Genomic DNA, 25,487 nt, shown 5'->3' on the forward strand with positions numbered 1-25,487 from the left:
GCCTGGCAGGATCAGGGCACTTGAGGTTCAGCACCTTGCAGGAGCCTCAGCCCCAAGTTTGGGGTTGAAGGTGCCCAGCACTTCACAGGCATGCTCAGCCTTCTGCAGGCATGAAGCCTGTATGAGCATAGTGAATTGTTGTTCAAAACAGAGTTAAGTGTGATAAAAAAGCAGCGTTGCCTCATTAGTACATTATAGCAATGAAATTGACATTTACAGCGAGAAAGCAAACAGGTGACTCAGATAACCCAGGAAAGATGCTTTTGTATTACTTAAAATGGAAAAATAAAACTGGATTTCATATTTTTACATCATATAAAAACCAATGCATTTATAATAATAAAAGCCATATGGATGGAAATCTTCACTGGAATGAAAGTAGCTACTGGAGTATTAAATTACTGATTTGATGGCAAATGAGTCACAAAATCTTCTAAAAAGAATAGCCATTTCCTACCTAGCCTCTAGCTTATACTTACAAAATGATAATGTGGAAGTTCATCTTTTACAGTTATAGTCTGTTAGATGATGGCAATAAGTAGACACCTTAAATTAAAATATACTGTAGGGAAATACAGATAAAACCTACAAATGTTACGGTAATACTGTTTGTGTGAGACATTAATATTTACTGATCATTTCTATAAGTACAGATTAGTTCATATTAACAAGCACAATAGCAGTGAAAAAGCGACAGTCTCACCATGGGGGGGACCAAGGCAGTCACTTTACATATAACTTAATGGGATAACATTGTCTAAAACCTATTTGAAAGAAAACATGACAGGTGTCTGTCACTCAGCAGTGCCTGTTACACTAAGAAACAGCTTCCTCTACGATGCAGTGGAATGAATAAAGTTCAGATGGTTCTTGTGTCTGCATTTGCTGTGCTCAGCTGTGGCGGTAAAACCAATTCGCACTGTCAGGACGTTTTCTGGTAACATTGCTTCGGGCTTCCTGACAATAGTAGCACCAAAGTATGGGTCAGAGTTTGCCTTCACTGTGAGTGAAATTCAGTCCTCCCACAAAGCCCGATGCCAGATTTTACAAAATGGGAGCCTGAAGTCAGGCTGTCAGGCTCATAGCTAGCTTCCACTGAAATGGGGCAGCCAGTTCCGCCAAAACTCCCAGCACTACAGAATTTAGGAGCATAACTTTAGGGTCTCATTTTTTAAAAATAATCCTGATCTGAGTATTCAGGTGGAAAGAGGGACTAAGGGGAGATGAAATTCACCCCCTACAATCTACAGCCAGGGTGGAGGGCTGCTATGGGCTGGAGTAGCAGTAGCAGCCCTTTTGTGTTGGTTGATTGTGGTACCAGAGCCACCAGATCTGAACAAACATGGATTTGTGGGCCTTCCCTTGGTCTTGCTCTCAGATCACACTTGGCCCGTCCCCAAAGTCATCTTCAGCCCCAGCCCCAGCCCCACATAGGCCAACATGGAGACCAGATCCACAGCACACCAGGGATTAACAGGCATGTCTGCATGGTTGCTCAGCCGGCTGACTCCCCATGCAGCCCCTATATGGGGTTTAAGTGGTACCAAAGGCCGTCTGCCAGCCCTCTAAACCAGGCCTGAATTCCACCCTGCTGGAATATTCTGTCTTGAGGTATGCTCTCTTTGGTTTTATTTGTAAATGTGCAATAAAAAAATAGAATATTTACACCATTAAAAATTAAATTTCAGTGTCAATGTTTTATGAAATAAAATTCAAATGTTTTCTACGTGCAACAGATGAATTATTTTCTTCGGATATCGGCTATGAAACTGTTTTCAATGCACAGAACAATAAACTTATTGCTGCAACTGTAAGGCTTTTGCTCCAGCAGTTTCCCAGAGGTCAGTGGTGATGCTTGTCCCATGACTGCCATGTCAGCTGTCCGCCAAGCTTCACAGTAGTTGCGAACTAGCCGGATCCCGTTTGCAGTTGACCCGTGCCATATGATTTTTTGTGGCCTAAACAGTAATGTTTAAAGTTATTTTCCTGAAACAATCCTTTATCTGTACATTAAATCTTATGCCTAAATCTATAACAGCCTGTGTCTCTGCACCCCTGCTGTAAATTCACTTGAAGCAATCAGAGTGTAGAAAGCAAAGCGAGGCCAAAGATATGGATGGGAAGAGAGGAAATTGGGACACCAGAGGTATTCCATTCCCTCTTTTTCTCTCAAGAGGAGAGTGGGAATGGGAGAAGAGGAGAATAGAGGAGAAGGAATGGAAAGGATGAGAGGAGAAGGGGGCAGTTAACCTTTGTCACATTTCTAGCAGCCCAGGGAATTTTGATGCTTACCAGCTAATAAAACTACATTTCATGTAATACAGAAAATACAGTGTGAACTCACCAAGATGGGTCTGTCATGACATTTCTTCCATCAAAGGAGTATATTGGAATCTGGATGTTGAACTGTCCCCCGCTGCCAGTAAACACAGACTCCCAGTTGTTGAAGAGTATTTCTCCCTGTTGAAATTTTAAACACCATCTTTTACCAAGGTTTTTATCATATTATGAAATGCTAGAGGTAGTCTATAAATCCAAAATCTCTTCTACTTCTCAAAATACACATGATTAAGGCTAAGTTTTTCATGGTTACGAACAGGTCATGGGCAGTAAACAAAAATTCACTGAGCCTGTGACTTGTCCGTGACTTTACTACAAATAACCAGGGGCAGGGCTAGGTAGAGGGAAGGAATGGAGTCCCAGAGGGGGGACTGACAGGCTGAGCCCAGACTTCAGTGGCTGCCGCAGGGGGCACAGTCGCAGGGGGCACACAGCCCCTGCTCCAGAGCTCTCCCAGCTGCGGGACAGGGATGTGCAGCCCCCACAGGCTAGGGCACACGGCCCCGTCTGCAGCCCCACCAAGCCCCGGAGGACACAGCTATGGGGTGCATGGTCCCAGCTGCAGCTCCTGACCCTGGCTGTGGTCCCCCAGAGGAAGCAGGGGGCTGGGGCTGCATGGTCCTGGTTCCAGCCAGCACCAGTTGCAGGGATTTGGCACAGTGTCCCTCCTCCTCGTCCTGAAGCCCTAGATGTCATGGAGGTCTGGTAAAGTCACAGAATCCGTGACTGCCGTGACTAAATCATAGCCTTACTCACGATTCCATCAGCATGATCCTTCATGCCAATCTCTACACTTTATTCCTAGGAGACCTCATTTCAAACTACCACCCTTATACTGCTAGCTCTCAGCTCTACCTCTCTGTCCCAGGCCTCTCTCTTTCCTTTCACAATTGTCTCTGCCTGACTCACATTCCAACACTTTTCCTTTATCATCGACACCTCTCCCGTCCTCCTTAGCTCACAATCTCAGAGTAACTTTCGACTCTTCTCTCTCCTTCACCAAATGTAAAGCTTCTTGTTTGAAAGGCCTTGTACACGTTAGTTCCTGCATACCTCCCCTCTCTGCTCTACTCTTTTTGCTACCCTCCTGCCCTGATCTCATGCTGAGTGCACCTGTGTCTGTGTCTGCAGGACAATCATTTTTCTTATAGCTGCAATGACTAAACTAGACAAGTGGAGTTAAAGAGCTGCAACTGTAGCAGGCAAAGTCAGAGGGGGGGATTCATTTCCCTCATCCCTGTGATGGTCCAAAAGGTTATTTGAAAATTCTCACATTCCTAATAAAATCTGACTTCCTCCTGAAGAGAAAGCTGAAAACAATTTTTAATGGTTAATGCAGATTCTGGTAAAACCAAGATTGTGCTAGGGCCATTACAACTGGTTAACTGTAATACAAGCTGATGGTATTTTTGAACTGCCTTTGAGTATTCATTTCTCATCCCAATCACAACAGGATCCATTTGTATTTTGGAGACGTCTCCTCCCAGAGTTCTGAATCGCATGGGGTTTCGGAATGGGACCCTCCAACCTTCCGAGAGCTGGGAGGTCAGGTATCACTCTTGCAAGTCAATTGGGCTGTTAGCTAGTGCTGGGAGCCAGACAGTATTTCAGAGCTGTGCTTTGGTGTGCATGTGTATGTGTAAGATGCCACAAGATGACTCAGATTCTAGAAAAAGGGAGATTCTGCTCAGTTACCATGGTGTAAATCCAATTTAACTATTGCTAAAGAGGTGAATATGGCCCACTATCATTAAAGATGGGACATGTGGTCACCTTAGTCTATTAAGCTCTGCAGGCAGACTAGAAAGCATAGGCTAGCATATGGCCTTGAGAAACAGACTCGCCTTGGGGGTAAGAATTCTAAGGCTGTTTCCAAAACAGGATTATTGAAAGAGAAACATCTAACAAGTTACATACTATACCATTGCCTTGGTATCAGTTCACTGTAAGCCAAACATTCTCATTGCTTTGTTTCTACCGTTAGCCTTATAGTGTTGAACAAGAAACTCTGAAGATGCAGCTGCTTATAGCCTAAGTGTGAGACATTGCATAGCTACGCTTATCATAAGGATACAGATGGGAAAAACGAGGCTTTTTCTTTATAAGACACTTTGACCAAACAGCTCAGAGCCAAGAAGCAAGCAAGAAAAAGTCTGTTACCTCAGTTGGCTTCCAAGATTTTTGGATTGCTGGAGACCACCTTTATACAGCAAATAAAGCATTTATTTTTACCTTAAGATTAACTATTGGTAGATTGTATCTGTCTGATTTTCTCACAACTGTAGACAGATCTTGCAAATGGGATGACAGGAAAGCTCTGTATGTTGACATTAAACCAGCTGCTCGGGCTTGTTGAAAGCATTGATAATCAGCTCGCATGGCACCAGAAAATGGCAAGTTCAAAGCCACCAAATGCAGCTGGAAAATAAGGAAAAACCCACACTGATTTCAGGTTTAAGTTATAGCATCTATTAAGTAATTAATCCGCCTCCTCCCTGATAAGGAAAATGTGCCCTTGAGAAAAGCAGAAAGACAAATAGCTGAGCATAATAGTTAGTACATTACAAAGAAGACTATTTAGATTAACATTTTGCGATGAAGGTATATTTGCTACCATTACATCACACTTCTTAAAGAAGTCATGTTCAGCTTGATGAGCCACAGGCCAGCGCAGACTAGCAATATGTGATCTTCAAAAATAGTTAGACAACCATAAAATCATTTCAAAACCTAAAAACTTCATTTTTAAACAACAGTTAAGATTTGCTAAACACAGTTACTGTCACATTGTTTATAAAACCCAAACACTTACAAGGAAATAAATACAGTTAAGGACAAAGCCAAGCAATGGACACAAAAATTCACTGTAATCAACCACAAAGAAAAGCATTTTTTAATCACAGTATAAGAACCTGAACTCTGATCACATGTTATTCTTTCAGATGCAGTAATTCTGTTATCTTGACTTTATCTAAATATTTAAACAATTTTTATAGAGGAAAGTTTAGATTCTGAAACACCCATTTAACAACTAACATCCACCAATAGTCCTCATGGCAAAAATAGGAATGGCTATGACTAAAATATGTTAAACATATTAATGTTAATAAAAATCAACATTAATGAACTTTAAACATAGCCTGTGCCCTAGATTTTGTTACAGTATAGAAGTGAGTCCATATTCATAGCTCAGAAATCAGGAATGTATTTGCTAGAGGACACGAAGAAAGGTTAGAATAACAAAAATAATTTTTAAAGAAGATATTTAAAATTTTTCATAGCTTCTAAACTAACTAAAAGACGTAATTGAAAATTCTCAGAGTAATTGCTATAAATTCAGAGCGGGTACATTTAAAAATTCAAACAAAGGTTTAATCCCGGCTTTAAGCCCAAATCTCAGGTATGCAGCTGTAATAGTGCCTCTAATGTAATTCTTCTACTTACTGTTGGTTTTCCATGATTAATAGTTGAAACTGGTCTTAGTGCTGGAAGAGACTGAAATCCCTAGTAGTTCAACATACAGAAATAAATCAGAGTTAAAATACAATGCTCAAATCATGGGAAAAAAAACAACTTTCTTACTCCAGCTTCTTGTTGGGAATACTGCAGAATTCTTTTGTAGTGAAATAAGAATTAACCCACATAGAATATGAAGTTATATAACTCTGAGTATAACATCCCCAAACTTTAAATCCAGACACGCGAAGGTCCTGATTTAGAAAGTCACTCAAGCATGTACTTACATGCTGTCTTGAATAGGGATGCTTTCCTGAATGTGGGTCTACAATACTAACACTGATCTGCCTAAGACTGCATCAATGCCAGAAGGCACTTGAATGTACGCACAGCAACAGACAGTGCTGAGTATGAAGATAATATGGTTGGGATGGATTAAAAATGAAAAACAGAGTGAGAGAAGACAGAAAATCCAGCACACTAGAGGAGGTAGACCTCACTAGGCCTCAGCAGCCCTCCCATCCCCCAAACACATGGTTGTGGGAAGCAGAGAGGTAGGTCTAGCCAGCCCCAGGAACAGCAGGTCTTCCCCAGGAGCCGTGGGAGTAGCAGTGGTGGGGCAGAGAGAGCTCCAGCTGAGGACCACTTTTACCGAAAAATTTAACATGACCTGGAAAGTCTGCAGACTGTCTTTTACAATCTGAGCTTGGGACATTTTTCCCCATTTGCTGATTGGCTATTGGCTTCGACTTCCTCCCACCGCTCTTCCTCACAGTCCTTCTCCATTCTCCTTTCCTTCCTCTCCTGGCATGCTCTCTCATTCCATGCTTAGCTTATAATTACACAATCAGCTAACATGAAAGATAAGAGGTGAGTCTATCACCAGCCTAATCACTCTCCTTGCACATTGTATCTCCCTCCTCCTCCCCTTTATTTTTGTCTATTTTACATTGTGGATTCTTTGGGCCAAGGATCACATCTTCCCGAATGTTTGTAAGATGCCCAGCACAATGGAGTGCTGTATAAATAAATAAGGCAGGTTTTAGAATAGGCCTAGGCAAATACCTTGGCCCACATTCACCAGTGACGATGTAACTGGTGGTATAAGTTACATGTGGGGTGTAAATACAAGATTTCCATACCCTTACTCTCAGTAGCCAAGCCACTGATGATGATATGGTCCCAAGGTTCAGGACCTTAGTCTACTTATGTACTCTGTTTCTTTGGAAGAAACCCTGGACTCAATAGGACTTATTTCAGTACTATAAAACAGAGCACTGACTTTTTGTACACTGCTTTGAAGAGGTTGTTTTATCTCTGCAGTGTGGAGAGCCTCATGAAATAACAGAAATATGCTGGCCAATGGCTAGTAAGAACAAATTAGGGAGCTGAACGTAGTGATGTGACAAATGCACAGAGCTGACAGGCCACCCACAGTAGAGAAAAATCCTGTTGAGAGGGAGCCTATCTGCAAAACATTTTCCCCATTTATAATATTTCGATGCAATTTTTCACAAGCCACGAACAGTTTTGCACTTACATAGCCTGAAATTGCCGGAGGTGGAAGGCTGTCAGCTGGGATGGGAATTAATTCCCCAAGCTGGAAGAACACAAAATGAAGAGACAAACAAAAACATATACATGAATGAATTATATTTTTTTAAACTGTGCCAAAGGATAATCTTAGTACCCACACTCTCCCCTTAAAGAATATTTACAACAAAACAATTGAAGGAGAAGAGCTGAAAAGCAGGCTACATGATGCAGCAATACCTGCAATCTTCTCCATCCTCCTCGAACACGGATAAACACCTCGCTACTTTCACTCAGGTAGATTAATGTACCTTCTGCCACTAAATGAACCTTTTGCAACATGCTGTCAATATTTCTGAATGTTGTAACCTGTCAAATAACAATGAAACAGAATCAGAAATTGCAGATAAAATTAAGTCTTTCTTTGAACTGGAAATTAGCAGAAGTAGTCATAGAAATGAAAATAGACTTTCTGGACAGTAAATATTTATAAAGCCTGTATTAGCTCATTTCACCCAATTTTGTTTATGTGGCATCCACTTCTTTTGGCCCTTATCATGAAAGGTGGATCTGGATTGGTAGTTGCCTGTTACATTCATTGACTTCATCAACGATGAAGGAGTTTGGGCTTGGGTGTGAAAATAGGAACTCTGACCCCTTAGCAGGAACATAGTACTTCTTATCTGCTCTCTTGCAGGGAGGGGATTATGGTAGCAGGAGTCTGCCAAATTTGCAGTTCAAACAGAGCCTTGTTTATAGGCAGGGCTATTCTACCAGGGGCGGCAGTATGAAGGATGTCAATCAATCTGTGTTGAGTCTCCTGAACCTCCTCCAGTGGGATCTGGGGAGAACCTGCAATTCTTCTCATGAGATCCAGAAATTGTTTTAAATCGTCTGTGTATGGAGGAGGAGGGACAGGAGGCATCACTGCCTCATCAGGTGAGGAGAAGAGCTATTAGTCTAAAGCAAAGCTTCCTCAACAGCCCTTCTCTCTGGATACTCAAAAGATTCCTCCTGGGGAGGCGACTGACATGGAAAAGCTGAATGAGTAGGAGGGTGTTGCCCCTGACACTTCCTGTGAGTTTAGCTAGAAGCTCTGGAGAATTGTTCCCTATATGCAGCCCATACAACCCAGAATGACCAGTGGGGAGGTCCATATGGGGAGGGATGGGGCACCCATGAATACTCATACCAGGGGGAGCCTGGGGCATCCCGTGTACATCTGTGCCTTGAGGATTCCATTATAAAGGGTGTTGAGAGAGGCAGCTTTGGGCAGGTAATTGAGTGAACCTTGAACCGAAATCTGGGAGTCAGAGGAGCTGCCCTCATTGTCGTCCAGATGGGGGAAGCTGGTGGAATTGAGACTGGGAGTCTGTCCATTCAAGAGGGTACCGGAGCATGTGTCTGTGCCAGGGAATGGTGTGGTACCAGCAAGGTACCAAGCGTCTTTCAGCACCCATCAGTAGAGGTGTCTCTAGTGTGTCTGAAATGACCAAGCCCTTAGAGAATCTGAACTTCTGCAGTACCAGAGGAAGCTGTGCAGTTACCTAATGGGCTTCAAAGCTGGAGGCAGGTGGCACTAAGAATGACCTCAATTTCAAGGGTACTGTCTGGTGCTGTGCAGTTTGGGGAACTACTGGCACTGCAGGAGTTATCAACACTGAAGTTGGTACTGGTCTAGTTGATGCAGAATGCTTAGAGTCTCCAGAGGTGCAATCCTGCTTGGATGGTATGAGTCTGGCTTAGATACTGAACACTGAGGGGTACTGTGAGTAGATACCTGCTACTTTCATAGAACCTATGGTACTGGGAGATCAAGGTACCTCAATATTACACTTTTTAGGATGCGAGGTCTCCAAAGTGGCAGGTCTCAGAGGTGGGCTTCCTAGCACTGACTTCTCTGAGGGATCCAGAGCTCCTCTTTTGAGAAGTCTTACAGCTGTCCCCCACAGACTTCTCCTGAGTGGGCTGCAGAGATTGGTGGGACACTCCTTGTAGATCTAGTGTTGAACCTGAGCAAATCCTAGGAATGTCCTTTAAACAGTGGAGGTAGCTAGAGTGGCTGTCACTAACGGGGACAGACTTCTGGCAAGTTAGGCAGTGCTTAAAACTTGGACATCCACACATAACCCAAGGATGAAAAATAACTTCTTTTGAAGAAAGGAGTAATGTCTCAGGGAGGTGAGGTGGGAAAGATGAAAGGTCTCTCCAAAAGAAATCCGCACAAAACTAACCAAAATAAAACAAAGGATGCTAGATACCTAACTAATTACTAAACTAGAGGAAAATCTTGCTCTCAAGGCAGACTAGCAAAGAATTAAGCACCGCAAGATGCTCCATCTCAGGCTGAGGCCATTGAGAAGGAACGGTGGGTGGTTTGTCTATTGCTGTCCTATATACCCTCGGTTCAGGGCATGAGGACAGCTGGGACGTGACTGAGCATTATCAGAAGTCTCTGATCAGAGGCACAGGGGACACATGCACACCTAAAGTGGAGCACCTACAGGGACAATACTTGAAGCTTTTGTCTTAGAAGCAAAGTCTGTTGAAAATATTGACCGGAATTACTGGGTTTTATTCTACTTGGGTACCTAGTTTCCTTGGAAGAAAGACTGGACTCAGTATTGTTTATTCTAATCACATAACATGTTGTCATTTTGCATACTCCTTCAGAGGTACAGATTTGTATCTCCAACATGCAGCACCTCCACTTATTTAGAATCCTATTCATCCTTTTGAATTATTTGCATAAGATGCTACTAATAAGCCACCAAACTGAGCTTTTTCTGAAAACTTATTATATAGAGAAGGGAAGTGATGCAGTAGTGGCCTTTTAATGGAGTGTTTCCATTGACATTCTGGGAATTGACTCATGCTCTGAAAATGGCAAACTTAAGTTTTCTTCTCTTACCAGGTTCCTGGTTCCTGGTAACCCTGGCTCCCCGGGAGGACCTGGTGGCCCTGGAACTGCAGCTGCTAAAATAAAACAAAAATATACTTCATGTCTCTTTTTTGAGAGAAAGAGCTTGAGAAGGTGAGAGGAAATACTTGATAATGTTGTGTAGGATAAAGGTTTTATTGGCATGAGTTTGTGACAACTATAGTACTCACATGCACCGACGTCCTGAGTGAGTGTGTTCTCACAAGCTACAGAAAATCTATTTGCAATGATTTCGGGACTATTTTTCTTGCATCCTTTCATCTGGGTGGATAGTCATCTAAGTCATCCTTTCTCTGATTGTGTGTTCCTGCAAGCTCTTCTGCACGTGTTTAACTTTAAGCATGCAACTAATATTTAAATCAGTGAGACTACTTCCATGCTTGAAGCTAAGCAGGTTTGTGTTTGCAGACTCAAGGACTCAGTTATCCTCTGTACAATCTGCAAGGGACCATAAAATCCCCTAAAAATAACCTAAAATAACTTTTCTTTACAAAAAAGGTTCACAACTTCAAGGTCACCTATCTCATTACTTTTAATGTTTAGAAGAAACTGGTACCACCTATGGGAGAGCTGGGAATCTCTTTTACAATGATATGAACCTTCATTTCTAATATTGTTGGGTTGTGAGAAGTCTTAAACTTGTCACTACTCCAGAACTGAGATTTGTTACCCTGAGCCTTGGGCCAGTGTATTTTGGAGTGACAATTCCACATGTAGGAGAGAAAGGAGGAAATATTTCTCTGGCAGGTTAATCATATATTAGTGGTTGTTTGAAGTTGCTCAGAGGTTTGGAAGGCTACAAATAATCCCTGCGGGCTGTGTGTCAGTGGTTCCCAGTGGGAGCTCAAGGCAGCTCCATCCACTGAAGCTGAGATGAAGGTGTCTGAACTGGAGAATCCATGATCTAGGATGGTCACAAACCACAGTATTAAAAAGATCCTATAGTCAGAGGTAGGAGCCTCCTTGGAAAGGATAAAACAAGTGAGAGAGGAAGGACAAAGAAAGGTTGAGGGGGACCAAGGGAGAGCATGATAGGGGTGATGTGGGGAGGATAAGTGGTGTAGTGGGGAGCACAATTATGCGGAGGGATGGAATGAGGTGGGAAGGAGTAACTTTTATAGTCAAGGGACAGTTTTCCAGATTAATCTGAGTGTCTGGAAGCCTGGCACTCCCAGGCACTCTGGTGACAATTTCACTTATGTTCTCAGCACTTCCCAGAATGCATACAAAGACCAGCAGCAGCTCCCAGATACCCTGCCCCAGCTTATTTGGAAATCTGTAGCTTGCATTTTTTTTCCAAATGCTGGCAACTCTGCAAACGTATGTAACGTGCACAATGTCGGCACATGGTGTTTACAAGCTGAAGGAGAAACGTCATGCAATAATTTTCTCTGACGATTGTCTCTTTGAGAAGATCTGGTGAGGGTAGGTGGCTGCACTTAATACAATGTCCCACTCCTGTTTGTTCATCCACAGCCCCCAGGAAGGTTTACTGAGTGTCTCTGCTATTACACTGGAGGAAGAACAAAAGAAAAGGCACAGAGGAAAGGGCCCAATCCTGCTTCTGCTGACTTCAGTGGGACAGGGATCAGGCCCACAGTGAAGGAAGAGGGGTATAAGTTAATCAAGAAAAAAAAGTTAAAAATTACAAATATGTATTAAAGTCATTAATGTCTTGTTTCTACTATATTCTTGTATCCATCCAGTCTGAACTAGTTTGTGCTAAATGTAACATCATAAAAACATTTTTAAAAGGTAGTTTAAAAAAACCACCTAAGATTCAGAAAGCCATATCACCAGCGCATTAACATGCTCCAGGGCTTGTTTTATTAGTGTATGGTGGCATGTGATGATGGCGTATTAATGGAAGAACAAAGCATCCCCTGTTGCAGTTTAGTGCCATTAACATTTCCAAAATACGTTTTTCATTAAATCTCATGAAACCTTGGAACCATCTTTACAAACTACAGAGTCATCATTCTGGTGCACTTGTGGGTATCTTTTTAGACCAGCTGTTATGTGCCTGTGGCAGGGGACGGAGGCTTGATTCAAAGCCAGCATTCAGTAGTTCAGACTTTTCTGTCTCCCACACTACAGTATGTGGGGAATTTGACACAGCTAACCAGGAGCCTAACTGAAAGGAGACAAACTCATGGCTGGGCTCCATTCAGATTTACTAAATGGACATACATCAGTTTGCTTAATAAAGCAAAGAAGAGGATGCGTAGGAGGGAGACTGAGGTCAGTGGCAGGACAGTCTAGGGACGGAACACACCGAACAATTGTCTGGAACGTTTTGTTTAGTTTGACTGGGTCTTAAGCAATTTTGAGAAGTGCATGATGTGGAGGACATGGTAGCTGCCTGTAATATTTTATGAATATTGTTTATCTCGGGGTGTTTGATATAGTATTTGCTATCTTACTAAGGGTTAATTCAGACAGGAAAGCAGACAAACACTTCTGATAGCCACCCATCTACAGACAGCTGTATTGCAATTCAGAGAGCCAACTGCTTGGAAGTCTATCCCTGATTCCCTGCTGGGCTGCATAAATTGGCGTGACCAGGTTCAGTAAAAGGTCTGCCTCTGAAGAAGGGGTGAGAGACGAGAGGAAAAGGGGTGAATCCCAGCCCCCAGATGCTGGGTTGTCTGGATAAGTTAGGCCTACATAAGCTTTGGGTAAGAAAGATATGTTTGGAGGCTGGTTGTTGTGTTACTAACCCTTTGCTCTTGTTATGCTGTGTTCCATCTGTTGAGACTAAACAATGCTTGGTGGTTTAAAAGGCTGGTTTGGCTCATATTCACACACTAGTTACAGCTCTGAAAGAGAAGAATGGCATGACTCAAGCCCAGTCAGGCCTGCTGAGGAGTCCTAGTCAGTGAACACAGTACAGGACCCAGTCTGGCAGGATACCACCCCAGAATAGATATAAGCGAGCAGACTGTCCTCTGTACATTCAAAGACACTTTAGAGGGGTCAAAAGTTCAACCAGCCCCGAACCATCACACTTGGTTACAGCAATGCATTCTCAACATTCAGGCAATAAAACCCCTAAGGAAGTACTTCCGCAAGTTTGGAGTTACAGAGCTGCAGTCTTAAGTGGTTTACAAAACTCCTCCCTCATGTGTGAATATATGGGCCACATTTTGTCCCTGTGCTAATCTAGTACACTCAAATTCAACAAAGGTGTGAACACTGAAAATGTTTGGGTTTTGCCTATGTTAAAAAATTCTTACAACTGATTTGCTCAGAAGCTGTAGTGCCTCCATGCTTATGAGCTGGAACTTTAAATTTGGCAGAAGGCATCATCCTGGTATCAGAGATGTACCTTTTCTGGCTCTGTGAAAATTTGCCATATTACAAAGCCTATGAAAGTTTCCAGTAGATGTTTGACAAAAAATTCTCCAAATATTCCATTTCCACTGAGCATGCCCTGCCAGTACCGAACTAGCTGACTATGCTCCTGCCCTGGACTGAGCAGAATTTCCCTGAAGTTCCCCCAGAAAACGTATGTAAGCCTGGCTGCTGGGAGCTGCTATGGAACCAGGCAGTGGAATGGAGAGCAGAGTGACCCTCTCTGCTGTGCTCTCCATGTCACCCTCCCCCTGCTGGAGCTCAGGCAGAGTGGAGGAGAAGGAAGCAGCCTGTCTCAAATGCAGAAGAATGTAAGAGCTTCCATGCTGGGTCAGACCATGACCCAACATCCTGTCTCTGACAGTGGCCTGTACCAGAGCTTCAGGGGGAGTGCACAGAACGGAGCAATTATGGAGTAATCCACTCATGTCTTCCACTCCCATTTTTTGGTAACCAGAGGTTTAGGGTGGCCCTGAGCATGGGGCTGTATCCCTGACCATCTTGGATAATAGCCATTGATGGACCTACCCTGCATGAACCTAACCAGTTCTTTTTTTAACCCAGTTATACCTTGGCCATCACAACATCCCATGGCAAGGAGTTCCACATTAGTTGTGCATTGCGTGAAAAAGTACTTCCCCTTGTTTGTATTAAATCTGCTGGCTATGAATTTCAGTTGGTGACCCCTAGTTTTTGTACGTGTGAAAAGATAAATAACACTTTGCTATTGACGTTTCCATACCATGCATGATTTTATAGACTTCCATCATACCGCCCTTTCGTTGTCTCTTTCCTAAACTGAACAGCCCTCATTTTTTAGTCCCTCCTCAGACTGAAGTTGTTCCATCCCCATGATTACCCTTTGCCTTTCTCTGAACCTTTTCCAGTTCCAGCATATCCTTTTTGAGATGCGGTGACCAGAACTGTACACAATATTCAAGGTATGGGCATACCATGGATTTATATAGTGACATTATGATTTTTTTGTCTTATTTTTTATCCCTTTCCTTATAGTTCCTAAAATGCAGATAGTCTTTTTGACCGCTGCTATGCACAGAGAACGATCCAGGGTGACTCCAAGATCTCTTTCTTGGGTGGTAACAGCTGCTTTAGAACCCATCATTGTATAGGTACAGTTGGGATTATTTTTTCCCAGTGCGCATTACTTTGCACTTTAAATGTTGACATTCCTCTGCCATTTTGCTGCCCAGTCACCCAGGTTTGAGAGATCCCTCTGTACCACCCTGTACAGCTCCTTAGTGACCCCACCATTCACCTCTCTCCATTGTGACAACTGACCATTTATTTCCACCCTTTGTTTCTTATCTCTCAACCAGTTAATGATCCACGAGAGGACCTTCCCTCTTATCTCATGGCTACTTAATTTTCTTAAGAGCCTGTGGTGCAGGACCTTGTCAAAGGCTTTCTGAAAATCCAAGTACACAATACCAAGGGGATCATCCTTATCTACATGCTTGTTGACTCCTGCAGATAATTTTAACAGATTAGGGAGGCAGGGCTTTTCTTTACAAAAACTGTGTTGACTCTTCCCCAACAAGTTGTGTTTATCTGTGTCTGATAATTCTGTTGAACAGCAGATGGGGTTACAGGGACAGGGTAGGCAGATGGGTGGGATGGGGACAGGGTAGGCTGTGGGAGACTGTGGCTAGCTAAGATGGGATGCAGGCACGCACATGCACGTGCGCGCACACACACACACACACACACACACACACACACACACACACACAGAGGAAAAAGCAGGTTCAGAGCTCCCTCACCTGAGCCATATATCGCTGGGGGTCCTGGGGGTCCAGGAGGGCCTGGTGGGCCGGGAGGTCCAACTATTCCATACCCTGGAGATCCAGGTAGGCCAGGTAACCCAGGGGGGCCTCTTGGCCCAACAATCGAATCCCCCTTTGGCCCCTGTCAAGGCAGGAGACTATTGTTTAAACACAAAAATGATACACATGCAGCAGCCTGAGTGAGCAATGACTTAAGAACCCTGATCTCAATAGCGAGATCCTGAAGTTAGCCTCCCAAACTCATATTTGGGTGTAATTTAGTCGGTAGTTCTGATTTTCAGAAATGCCGAGCACTCAGAAGTTCTCACTGAAGACAACAGAAAATGGAAATCTTACTATTTAGGTGCCTAAACTATGGATTTAGAGCCTAATTTTTTGCAACGCTTTCTGAAAATCTTGACCCAGGTGTTTGGATCTGCTCCAAGTGTCTGATTTCCCCCCTAATGCTGTACACTATTCACCATGCACCTGAACCTCCTCTGCACAACTAAGGTCACTCCATGTTTGATATACTTAAAATGGTGTCAAGATGGTCTCATGATGCCTGTGAGAAGGTTTTAGCCCCAAGGATACATGACTCATCCTGAGTGCCTCCCGCATTGCAACAATATCCCAGCCTTCTACCCCATTCCTCACCTTGCCCTCTCCCTTTTTTAAAAAAAAACAGACCCTATCTACCTAGCCTCCCAATTTATGACTGCCAGAATAGGGAACCCTGCAATTTGGCAGGGAGCTTCATGATCCCCATGTATCTTCAGCCCCTCCGATCACACCCTTCAGGCCAGCCTGCATATCTGGAACAGGTCGGGGCCATGTGTCTAAAATGACTGGTCATTGTCTGCTGCAGTTGATGTGTCACCCAGTCTCTGCTGTTCTTCAGGCAAAGCATTTCTCTGCCAGACAACAGACTGGTGCAGAGGGGGCAGTTCCCAGTAGAGTCAAGTGGGATAATTCAGGACTCACTGCAGGCAAGGGTCCTATCCTTGCACTACTTCCCAGTTGCCACAGACCTTCCTTCTTTTCTGGCACAGTCATCACAAATGGAACCTAGCAAACCTCATACATTAGCCAATTAACAGGTGCCATCCACCTGGGGATTAGCTGATTTCCCAGGGATTAGCAAAACTGCTTCTAAAGCTGATTTTTATGGTGATTAACACTGGATAAAAAACTAGACAGATTACAAAGCAGCTGAATTTTATAGGAACTGTTCAGACTGATACACATGGGATTTTTCATTAATGTTTTTGGAGCACTGGATGTTAGTTATGTTAGCAAATGTTAGTTAACTAGATGGTCAACATTTTTCAATATGGACACTATATAATTTCTGTACTGATTATTTTGACCTTTATGAGGATATAGCCAGTAACATCATAGGTATCTTAATTTGTGTTATTGGTATTATGAATCTACTTACTGATGTAGCTAATTCAGGCAACAGAGCAAAATGTTAAATCTGTTTTTCTTGGCAACTTAATTACCACACATGATATTAAAATGTGTATATTTAACATTGTGAATTAATCCTATGTGCAAGTCATACTAATTTCATTTGTCTTTATTTTTAAACTTCTAAAATACACATAGCTATACACATTTAGGCATATGTACAGAAATATAAAATCACACATGGTATAGTGTGATTTTACAACCTAGAACGACAGCTTCCAAACAAAACACTCCCCCAGCCATCTTTCAACGAACAAACAAGTAGATCTTGCAGTGTGTAACGAAGGCTCTCTCTGACCAGCTCCAAAGCTGAAGGACTTCTGCTGGAAATGCTGCCACTGGCAGATTACTACATATTTTTATTTTCTTACCCTTTATTGGTCACTGTGCCCAAAAGAGTCATTGTAAATTCATACAGTGTAATGAAAGGTTTCAGAGTAACAGCCGTGTTAGTCTGTATTTGCAAAAAGAAAAGGAGTACTTGTGGCACCTTAGAGACTAACCAATTTATTTGAGCATAAGCTTTCATGAGCTACAGCTCACTTCATCGGATGCATACTGTGGAAAATACAGAAGATGTTTTTATACACACAGACCATGAAAACATGGGTGTTTATCACTACAAAAGGTTTTCTCTCCCCCCACCCCACTCTCCTACTGGTAATAGCTTATCTAAAGTGATCACTCTCCTTACAATGTGTATGATAAACAAGGTGGGCCATTTCCAGCACAAATTCAGGTTTTCTCCCCTCCCTCCCCCCCAACCTCTCTGGTCACTCAATTTCTGATCTCAAAGTGACTATCCTTCAACAAAAAAACTTTGAAAACAGACTCTGAGAGACTGCTGAATTGGAATTAATTTGCAAATTGGATACAATTAACTTAGGCTTGAATAGAGACTGGGAATGGTTGATTCATTATAAAAAGTAACCTATTTCCCCTTGTTTATTCTCCCCCCGTTCCTCAGACGTTCTTGTTAAACCCTGGATTTGTGCTGGAAATGGCCCACCTTGATTATCATACACATTGTAAGGAGAGTGATCACTTTAGATAAGCTATTACCAACAGGAGAGTGGGTTTGGGGGGAGAGTATGTCTTACATACAGTGCTCCTCTTAATACACCCAGAATATTAACCTTTTCTGTAACTGCATCATATTGTTGACTCATATTCAGCCTGTGATCCACTATAACCCTAAGACCCTTTTCAGCAGTACTACCACCGAGCCAATTATTCCTCATTTTGTAGTTGTGCACTGGATGTTTCCTTCCTAAGTGGAGTACTTTGCACTGTCTTTTTTTAAAATGTCATCTTGTTGAAGTCAGATCAATTCTCCAATTTATCAGGGTCATTTTGAATTCTAATCCTTTCCACCAAAGTGCTTGCAACCCCTTCCAGCTTGGTGTTATCCACAAATTTTATAAACAGACTCTCCACTCCATTATCCAAGTTATTAATGAAAATATTGAATAGTACTGGACTCAGGACGGACTCCTGTGGGATCCCATTAGATAGGCCCTCCCAGGTTGACAGTGGACCATTGATAATTACTCCGAGTACATTCTTTCAACTAGTCGTGCACCCATCTTATAGTAATTTCATGTAGACCACATTTCCCTCGTTTGTTTTTTGTGTTTATTTAGTTCTTACTGGAATGAGAAAATGCCCAAGTACATTTCTATTGCAAGAGAGACCACACCACTTACAACTAGTCCTGGTCTTCCAGGAGGTCCAGCGGGTCCAGGAGGCCCTGACATAAAAAATCCTCCACTTGGTTCACCTTTTTCCCCTTTGAAGCCAGTTTCTCCATTGTCTCCTTTCTCACCCTTAGAAGAGAAAGCATTTAAAAAAATTAAGTTGAAACAGGATTGGAACCGGACATTGATCCCGTAAATTTACACTAAAAATCTCAATACAGGATACAGTGATCTTAAAATCTGCTTTTTGACATCACTCCCTTCCCCAATGACATATAAAAGAAACAAATAATTTATTTCCCTATGCTGCCTGCAAGGGCAGGACTTCTCCCACAGAGAGAGGAGAAAATTAGGTAGGGAAAATTGTGTTTATTGTAGTTCTCCTTCTGCTATCCTCCAAAACAAGATTCCATACTGCAATTATACCTTCATCCACCAGAAAGCTGGAGGCAAAAGTCACAGGAGGTGCAAAAAGCCGGGCTACACCCCCTTTCCTTTGGTCCCTGAAAAAGCAGACTACAGATGTCACAAAAACAGGGCTGATATTTAAAGATGTGTAGGAAAGCAAGGATTACTGTAGACGGGTAGAGAGAAAGTGAAGGAGGTAGGATGGGAGAAGAGATGACACACAAAATATTGGCACGTGATTTTCTCTTGTACTTCTCTTCTCCCATCCTACAGAGAAGATCATCAGTGAGTCCGAGAGAAGGAATGAGAAGAGGAGCCTTGAAATACAGAGTTGTTGTTCTCCCTGGCCTGCTGCATAAGAACCACATCAACAGAAGTTCCAGTCTCTCATTATTTTCTTTCTGTAGTTCTGTAAGATGCTTGTTTTCTCTCTACCCTCCTCTTGGTCTTCCTTATTTCTTCCTTCTGAGAAACAAGATTGTAAATAGAAGCAGCAGAAGACTGAGCAAGAATTACTCAATCCCAGGACAGGTGGCAAAACAGACTCAAGAAGAGGGGTGAGGAGCCTGGTTCTGTATAGCTTTTGTGATTGACAGATTTTCCCTCTTGCTTCCTGGTAAATGGAGTTGTAAAGCTTGCTGTATGGAATCTCGTTCTGTAGATGGGGGGACAAATGCCAAAACAGCACTTTATAGATGAAAGCATCTGTTTAAGGTGGAGATATTATTCTGTTAAATCAAATAAACCACATCCTATCCAAGGGGAAAATTTCTCTCTTTGAGTTGATGCAGGCTACACATTACACCAAAGAAAATATAAATGGTTGAGCAGGAAGAAAATCTGATAAACAATCTTTCAAGGGGTTTGGTTATACCATTACATTACATTTTGATTTAATGTCTTCTGGAGATATCACTATGCAATATTCTGTTTACATTACACTAGAAATCTTATTTTGATATAAGACAGGATATAATAGCTCTAATTCAGTTAGAGCAAAATAAAAGCATTTAAAATTAATATTCCATTCATATTCAATTCCAACACTTAAAGTAATCCATAGTGGGAGGACAGACGACTTCTGAAACAAGGCTGTCTGGGTCAGATGGTTTTCCTTAATTAGCCATTTTGGAGAACAAATAAAGGGAGACAGAACTATTGGCTCCCAACAGATCCTTTATTTTATTAAGTCTGTAAAATGATTTGTACTGGCTCCATCCCCTTTCCTGCAGTCACTGAAAAAGAAGACTTCAAATTTCACAAAAGTAGAGCAGATATTTGAAGGTGTGTAGAAGAGCAAGGGTTACTGCCTATGGGAGGAGAGAAAGGGAAGGAGGTAGGATGGAAGAAGAGACAACACAGAATTATCAGCACTGACTTTTCCTAGTACTTCTCCTATCCCACAGAGAAAACCATCAGCTAGTCTGGGAGAAGGAATAACGGGAAGTCTGTACAAAAACTGATTGTTCATGTATTAAATGTAGCTAAATTTGCTCCAACAGTCTTTTTGAAAGCAAAAGTTCTCTCACTCCATTGTTGGTATGAAAGAGTTTGAGAAATATAGAGGAGATTTAAAGTAGATAATGACAAAGTATGATTCATTTTAATACAATTTGTGAAAAGAAAATACTTAGTAGTAAAACCTAGATAATATTTTGTATGTTAGTAACGTCCTTTGTTTACATTTAGTATATTATATAGTATATGATAACTTGTTTATTCACCTATTAATTTGAATAATTGCATAATACATCAATTTGTAATTTCTGGTATAAATCAATTATTGTGGGTATTCCACCTTATATGTTAATATTTGTCTTATATTTAATGCATGTTAAAATATAGGGTTAAAAGTTCCATTCAGCCTTAAGATACAAATGGGAAGTAATTACCTTCATGCTATTAACAAAGTGGTTGAAATATGGTGAAGGCAGAGGAGGACCTGAAAAATCAAATACATTATTTTAGTGCAAAAATCATCTGTACTTTCCATTTAGATGGGCTAAATTATCCATAATTTCCATTTTAGAAGGCCATTATCTGTATTATTCTAGAAGTTTAAAATATAACTCTTCTACATAATCATCTTGACCTTTTTAATGCGGCAAACATTTGTTTCCTCTCTGTTTTACTGTAGCAAAAGCCAACATATGGTCTGTATGCCAGCATCTTTGATGGGCTGGTGTCAGTGGGATTGTGTTTATGCTCTGGTGATGGTTAGATAACCTGAGGCTACAGAGTCAGTATTTTGTTTTTCATGCTCTCGCTCTGCTGTTTTTGTGTAGGTTTGAGAAATAACTTTTTTTTTTTACAGTGCTCAACAGCAACATGATGGACTTGTCTCAAAGAGATACTTAGAATTCCCTGATGTATTGTAATCAGTTTAAATTAGGGCTAACAGTTTAGAAGATTAATTGAATTCAAACAAATTGCAGGGAAGTGTATTCAATCAAATCCTAATGGAAAATATGGCACCATCTAGTTATTCATTCATACATTAAAATATACCGCACTTCAAAAACGCAGTAAAAGTACCTCTCCGGATCTCTTTTGAGAAAAGGCTTAACAACTACTCGTGTGAGGGAAGCTGGCACCTTGTTTTCCAATGAGGAAGCACTAATGTTCTCTGCTAAACATACACCGAATACAAAATCAATACTCTGCTTGATTTTAACACCCAGGGGACCGACACAAAGTCCACTGAAGTAAATTGAAAGGCTCCCATAGACTTCTGTGGGCTTTGGATCAGGCACGATGAGAGCTATTGGGTTCCACAGCGCATTTGGAATTTCAGTGAGACAAAGTCAAATTCATTCATGTATCAGAGGGGTAGCTGTGTTAGTTTGTATCCACAAAAACAATGAGGAGTCCAGTGGCACCTTAAAGACTAACAGATTTATTTGGGCATAAACTTTCGTGGGTAAAAGACCCACTGTGATATTGCACCCCATAATGCTTTATGGAAATATGCTTATGAATGTATAATGATGTAACTAGAATATGTTTTATGCTACATATGCCATGTAACATATCTCTGCAAAGATTATGATCTATTGAATATATTCATCCTATTTGTATGCATGTGTCATTTTTGTATTCAAAGTTATGAATATTGGCTGTGTACTTGTTTGAGTTTAAGTAGCCTTCATAAAGCATTTGGTCAGCTTCTTGAGAAAGGAATGTGCAAATTAAGTGCCCAGTCAAGAAAGACTTAACTGACAATGGATCTTGGAAGACTCCAATCCACATGAGAAGTCTACCTGAGGATGTTCAAGGTAGCATGTAAACAATAGCTGCCACTTGTAAGGAACTGAGTCGTGCATGGACATGTGACTTGCCCATGTGACTCCAAAACTCCACCTTGTAGCTGGGATTCTACTCGGGGAGGGGTGTCCACCCATAAGAGGAAATCTATTTAAACCCCTGGAAACCCCTCCATTTTGTCTTCAGCTGGCTCAAGAGATATCCTTTGGGGGTAGAGAGGCTATCTGAAAGACACTGGAACAGAGAACAGTAACCACGGGGGTGTGAGTGATTGCTGGACCCAGACTAGAAGGAGGCTAGTCTGTAAAAGAGGCTTATTGGAACATCTCTGAGGGTGAGATTTTATCTGTATTCAGCTTCTTACTGCATTAGGCATAGGCTTGGGTGTTTTATTTTATTTTACTTGGTAATTCACTTTGTTCTGTCTGTTATTACTTGGAACCACTTAAATCCTACTTCTTGTATTTAATAAAATCACTTTTTACTTATTAATTAACCCAGAGTATGTACTAATACCTGGGGGAGGAGGGGGAGCAAACAGCTGTGCATATCTCTCTAACAGTGTTATAGAGGGCGAACAATTTATGAGTTTATCCCGTATAAGCTTTATACAGGGTAAAACTGATTTATTTGGGGTTTGGACCCCATTGGGAGCTGGGCATCTGAGTGTTGGAGACAGGAACACTTCTTAAGCTGTTTTCAGTTAAGCCTGCAGTTGTTGGGGGATGTAATTCAGACCTGGGTCTGGGTTTGCAGCAGACTAGTGGGTTTGGCTCAAACCAGGCAGGGCACGGAAGTCCCAAGCTACCAGGGGAAAAAGACTCAGGGGTAGTCTCAGCACATCAGTTGACAGTTCCCAAGGGGTATTCTGTGATCCAACCCGTCACACCCACTTCTTCAGATGCATGGAGTGAAAACAGAAGTGAAAAACAGAAGTGAAAAAAGAAGTGGGTTTTTTACCCACGAAAGCTTATGGAGAAATAAATCTGTCAGTCTTGTTGTTTTTTGTAAATTCATTCATATCATATAGATGTAGCTTTTGTCCCCTCCAAACATGTATCTGCAAGTATGAAGGCAGCCAGACTGGAATTCACAAACAAAATCTATTGGATTAAGTTAGACAGAAATTTTTTCACAACATTTCTGAGCAAACAAAGCCATGATTCACCGTGCGCTTGTCATGACTGGAGCTCTGAAGATGCTACAGTGGAAGAGCTACAATTGTCTGTGCCATTGCTACAGCTTTGAAAATTCTCTGTGCTGCAACTGAGCTAACTCACAGCACGAGTTCCACCATCATCACTCTTAGCTCTGGTCTACACTATGAGTTTAGGTCAAATTTACCAGCGTTAGGTCGATTTAACCCTGAACCCATCCACACGACCAAGCCGGTTTTGTCGACTTAAAGGGCTCTTAAAATTGATTTCTGTACTCCGCCCCGGTGAGGGGTTTAGTGCTAAAATCAACTACGAATTTGGGGTAGTGTGGATGCAATTTGACGGTATTGGCCTCTGGGAGCTACCCCAGAGTGCTCCATTGTGACAGCTCTGGACAGCACTTTCAATTCAGATGCACTGGCAAGGTAGACATGAAAAGCCCTGGGAACGTTTGAATTTCATTTCCTGTTTGGCCAGCGTGGCGAGCTGATCAGCACAGGTGACCATGGAGTCCCAGAATCGCAAAAGAGCTTCAGCATGGACCGAACAGGAGGTACTGGATCTGATCGCTGTATCGGGAGAAGAATCCATGCAGGCAGAACTCCGTTCCAAAAGACGAAATGCCAATATATTTGCCAAAATCTCCAAGGGCACGATGGACAGAGGCTACAACAGGGACACACAGCAGTGCCGCGTGAAAGTTAAGGAGCTGAGGCAAGCCTACCAAAAAACAAAGGATGCAAATGGTTGCTCCGGGTCAGAGCCCCAGACCTGCCGCTTCTATGATGAGCTGCATGCAATTCTAGGGAGGGCCCCTACCACTACCCCACCACTGTCTGTGGACACCTGCAACGGGAGAGTCACCACTGTCTGTGGACACCTGCAACGGGGATGAGGAAGAGGAGGAGGAGGAGGTTGAAGATAGTGCACAGCAGGCAAGCGGAAATCCCTTCTCCCTAGCAGCCAGGAACATTCATCACCCTGGAGCCAATACCCTCCCAAGGAGGGCTCCTGGACCATGAAGCCGGAGAAGGCACCTCTGGTGAATGTACCTTTGTAAATATAATACAGGGTTTAAAAGCAAGTGTGTTTAATGATTAATTTGCCCTGAAGACTTAGGATTCATTTGCGGCCAGTATAGCTACTGGAAAAGTCTCTTAATGTGTCTGGGGATGGAGCGGAAATCCTCCAGGGACATCTCCATGATGGTCTCCTGAGGTACTCTAAAAGCCTTTGCCACGCGGTAGGGGGAGGCTCGTTCATGCTGAGCTGTTCGCGTTTGGCTGAGAGGGATCTTCCCTGACACTAGCCACGCGGTGGTCGTGAAGCACATGTGCTATTAAAATGTGAATCGCTTGATTCAGTGTGAAATAGTCTTCCTTTTGTTCTCTAAAATGTAACTTTTTAAACACTACTCTCCCTTTTTTTCTCCCGCAGCTGCAAATGTTTCTACGCTCCCCATATCATCTCTGTGCCAGAGGCTAGCGCAGATTAGAAGGCAAAAAAACCCCACATTCACGATGACATGTTCTCAGAGCTCATGCAGTCCTCCTGCACTGAAAGAGCTCAGCAGAATGCGTGGAAGCAAACAATGGCAGAGTCCAGGAAAGCGTTAAATGAATGCGATGAGAAGAGGGAGGAGCATGCTGAGAGGATGCAAGAAGGATGCAAGAACTGACACGCTCCAGTTTGGTCCCCCAACTGGATGCAGTGCTGAGCCTAATGGGGGAGCAAACTGACATGCTCAGGTGTCTGGTGTAGCTGCAGGAAAGGCAGCAGGAGCACAGACCGCCACTGCAGCCCCTGTATAACCGCCTGCCCTCCTTCCCAAGTTCCATATCCTCCTCACCCAGATGCCCAAGAATGCGAGGGGGGGGGGAAGCTACGGGCACCCAGCCACTCCACCCCAATGGATTGCCCTAGCAACAAAAGGCTGGCATTCAATAAGTTTTGAACTGTAGTGTGGCCTTGTCCTTCCCTCCTCCCCTCATCCACCACTCCACCCAGTGCTTCCCTCCTCACCCATCCCACCTGGGCTACCTTGCGAGTTTTCCTCCTATTTGTGGGATGAATTAATAAA

General features: G+C 42.5%; 1 protein-coding gene across 9 annotated transcripts in view; it reads right to left on the reverse strand.

Moving 5' to 3' along the window:
• Positions 1–239: 239 nt before the first annotated feature.
• The window catches only part of COL15A1 (collagen type XV alpha 1 chain), a 275,000-nt gene continuing 249,752 nt past the window's right edge, over positions 240–25,487 (reverse strand). For 6 of the 9 annotated variants that reach the window (XM_043540351.1, XM_037889859.2, XM_043540354.1 and 3 more), the window contains 10 exons: positions 20,879–20,928; positions 18,588–18,707; positions 15,406–15,550; positions 10,241–10,305; positions 7,570–7,698; positions 7,337–7,396; positions 5,785–5,844; positions 4,573–4,758; positions 2,345–2,460; positions 240–1,958 (listed from right to left, as the gene is read on the reverse strand). In XM_043540351.1, coding sequence (XP_043396286.1) covers positions 1,742–1,958; positions 2,345–2,460; positions 4,573–4,758; positions 5,785–5,844; positions 7,337–7,396; positions 7,570–7,698; positions 10,241–10,305; positions 15,406–15,550; positions 18,588–18,707; positions 20,879–20,928 — 1,148 coding nt within the window. In that variant the 3' untranslated portion in view covers positions 240–1,741. Of the gene's footprint in view, positions 1,959–2,344; positions 2,461–4,572; positions 4,759–5,784; positions 5,845–7,336; positions 7,397–7,569; positions 7,699–10,240; positions 10,306–13,006; positions 13,090–15,405; positions 15,551–18,587; positions 18,708–20,878; positions 20,929–25,487 lie in introns of those variants that run through there. The other 3 variants (XM_043540352.1, XM_037889857.2, XM_043540355.1) reach the window with 2 other exon arrangements.

The sequence above is a fragment of the Chelonia mydas genome, chromosome 2 (genome assembly GCF_015237465.2).
Source record: "Chelonia mydas isolate rCheMyd1 chromosome 2, rCheMyd1.pri.v2, whole genome shotgun sequence".
Lineage (NCBI taxonomy): Eukaryota > Metazoa > Chordata > Testudines > Cheloniidae > Chelonia > Chelonia mydas.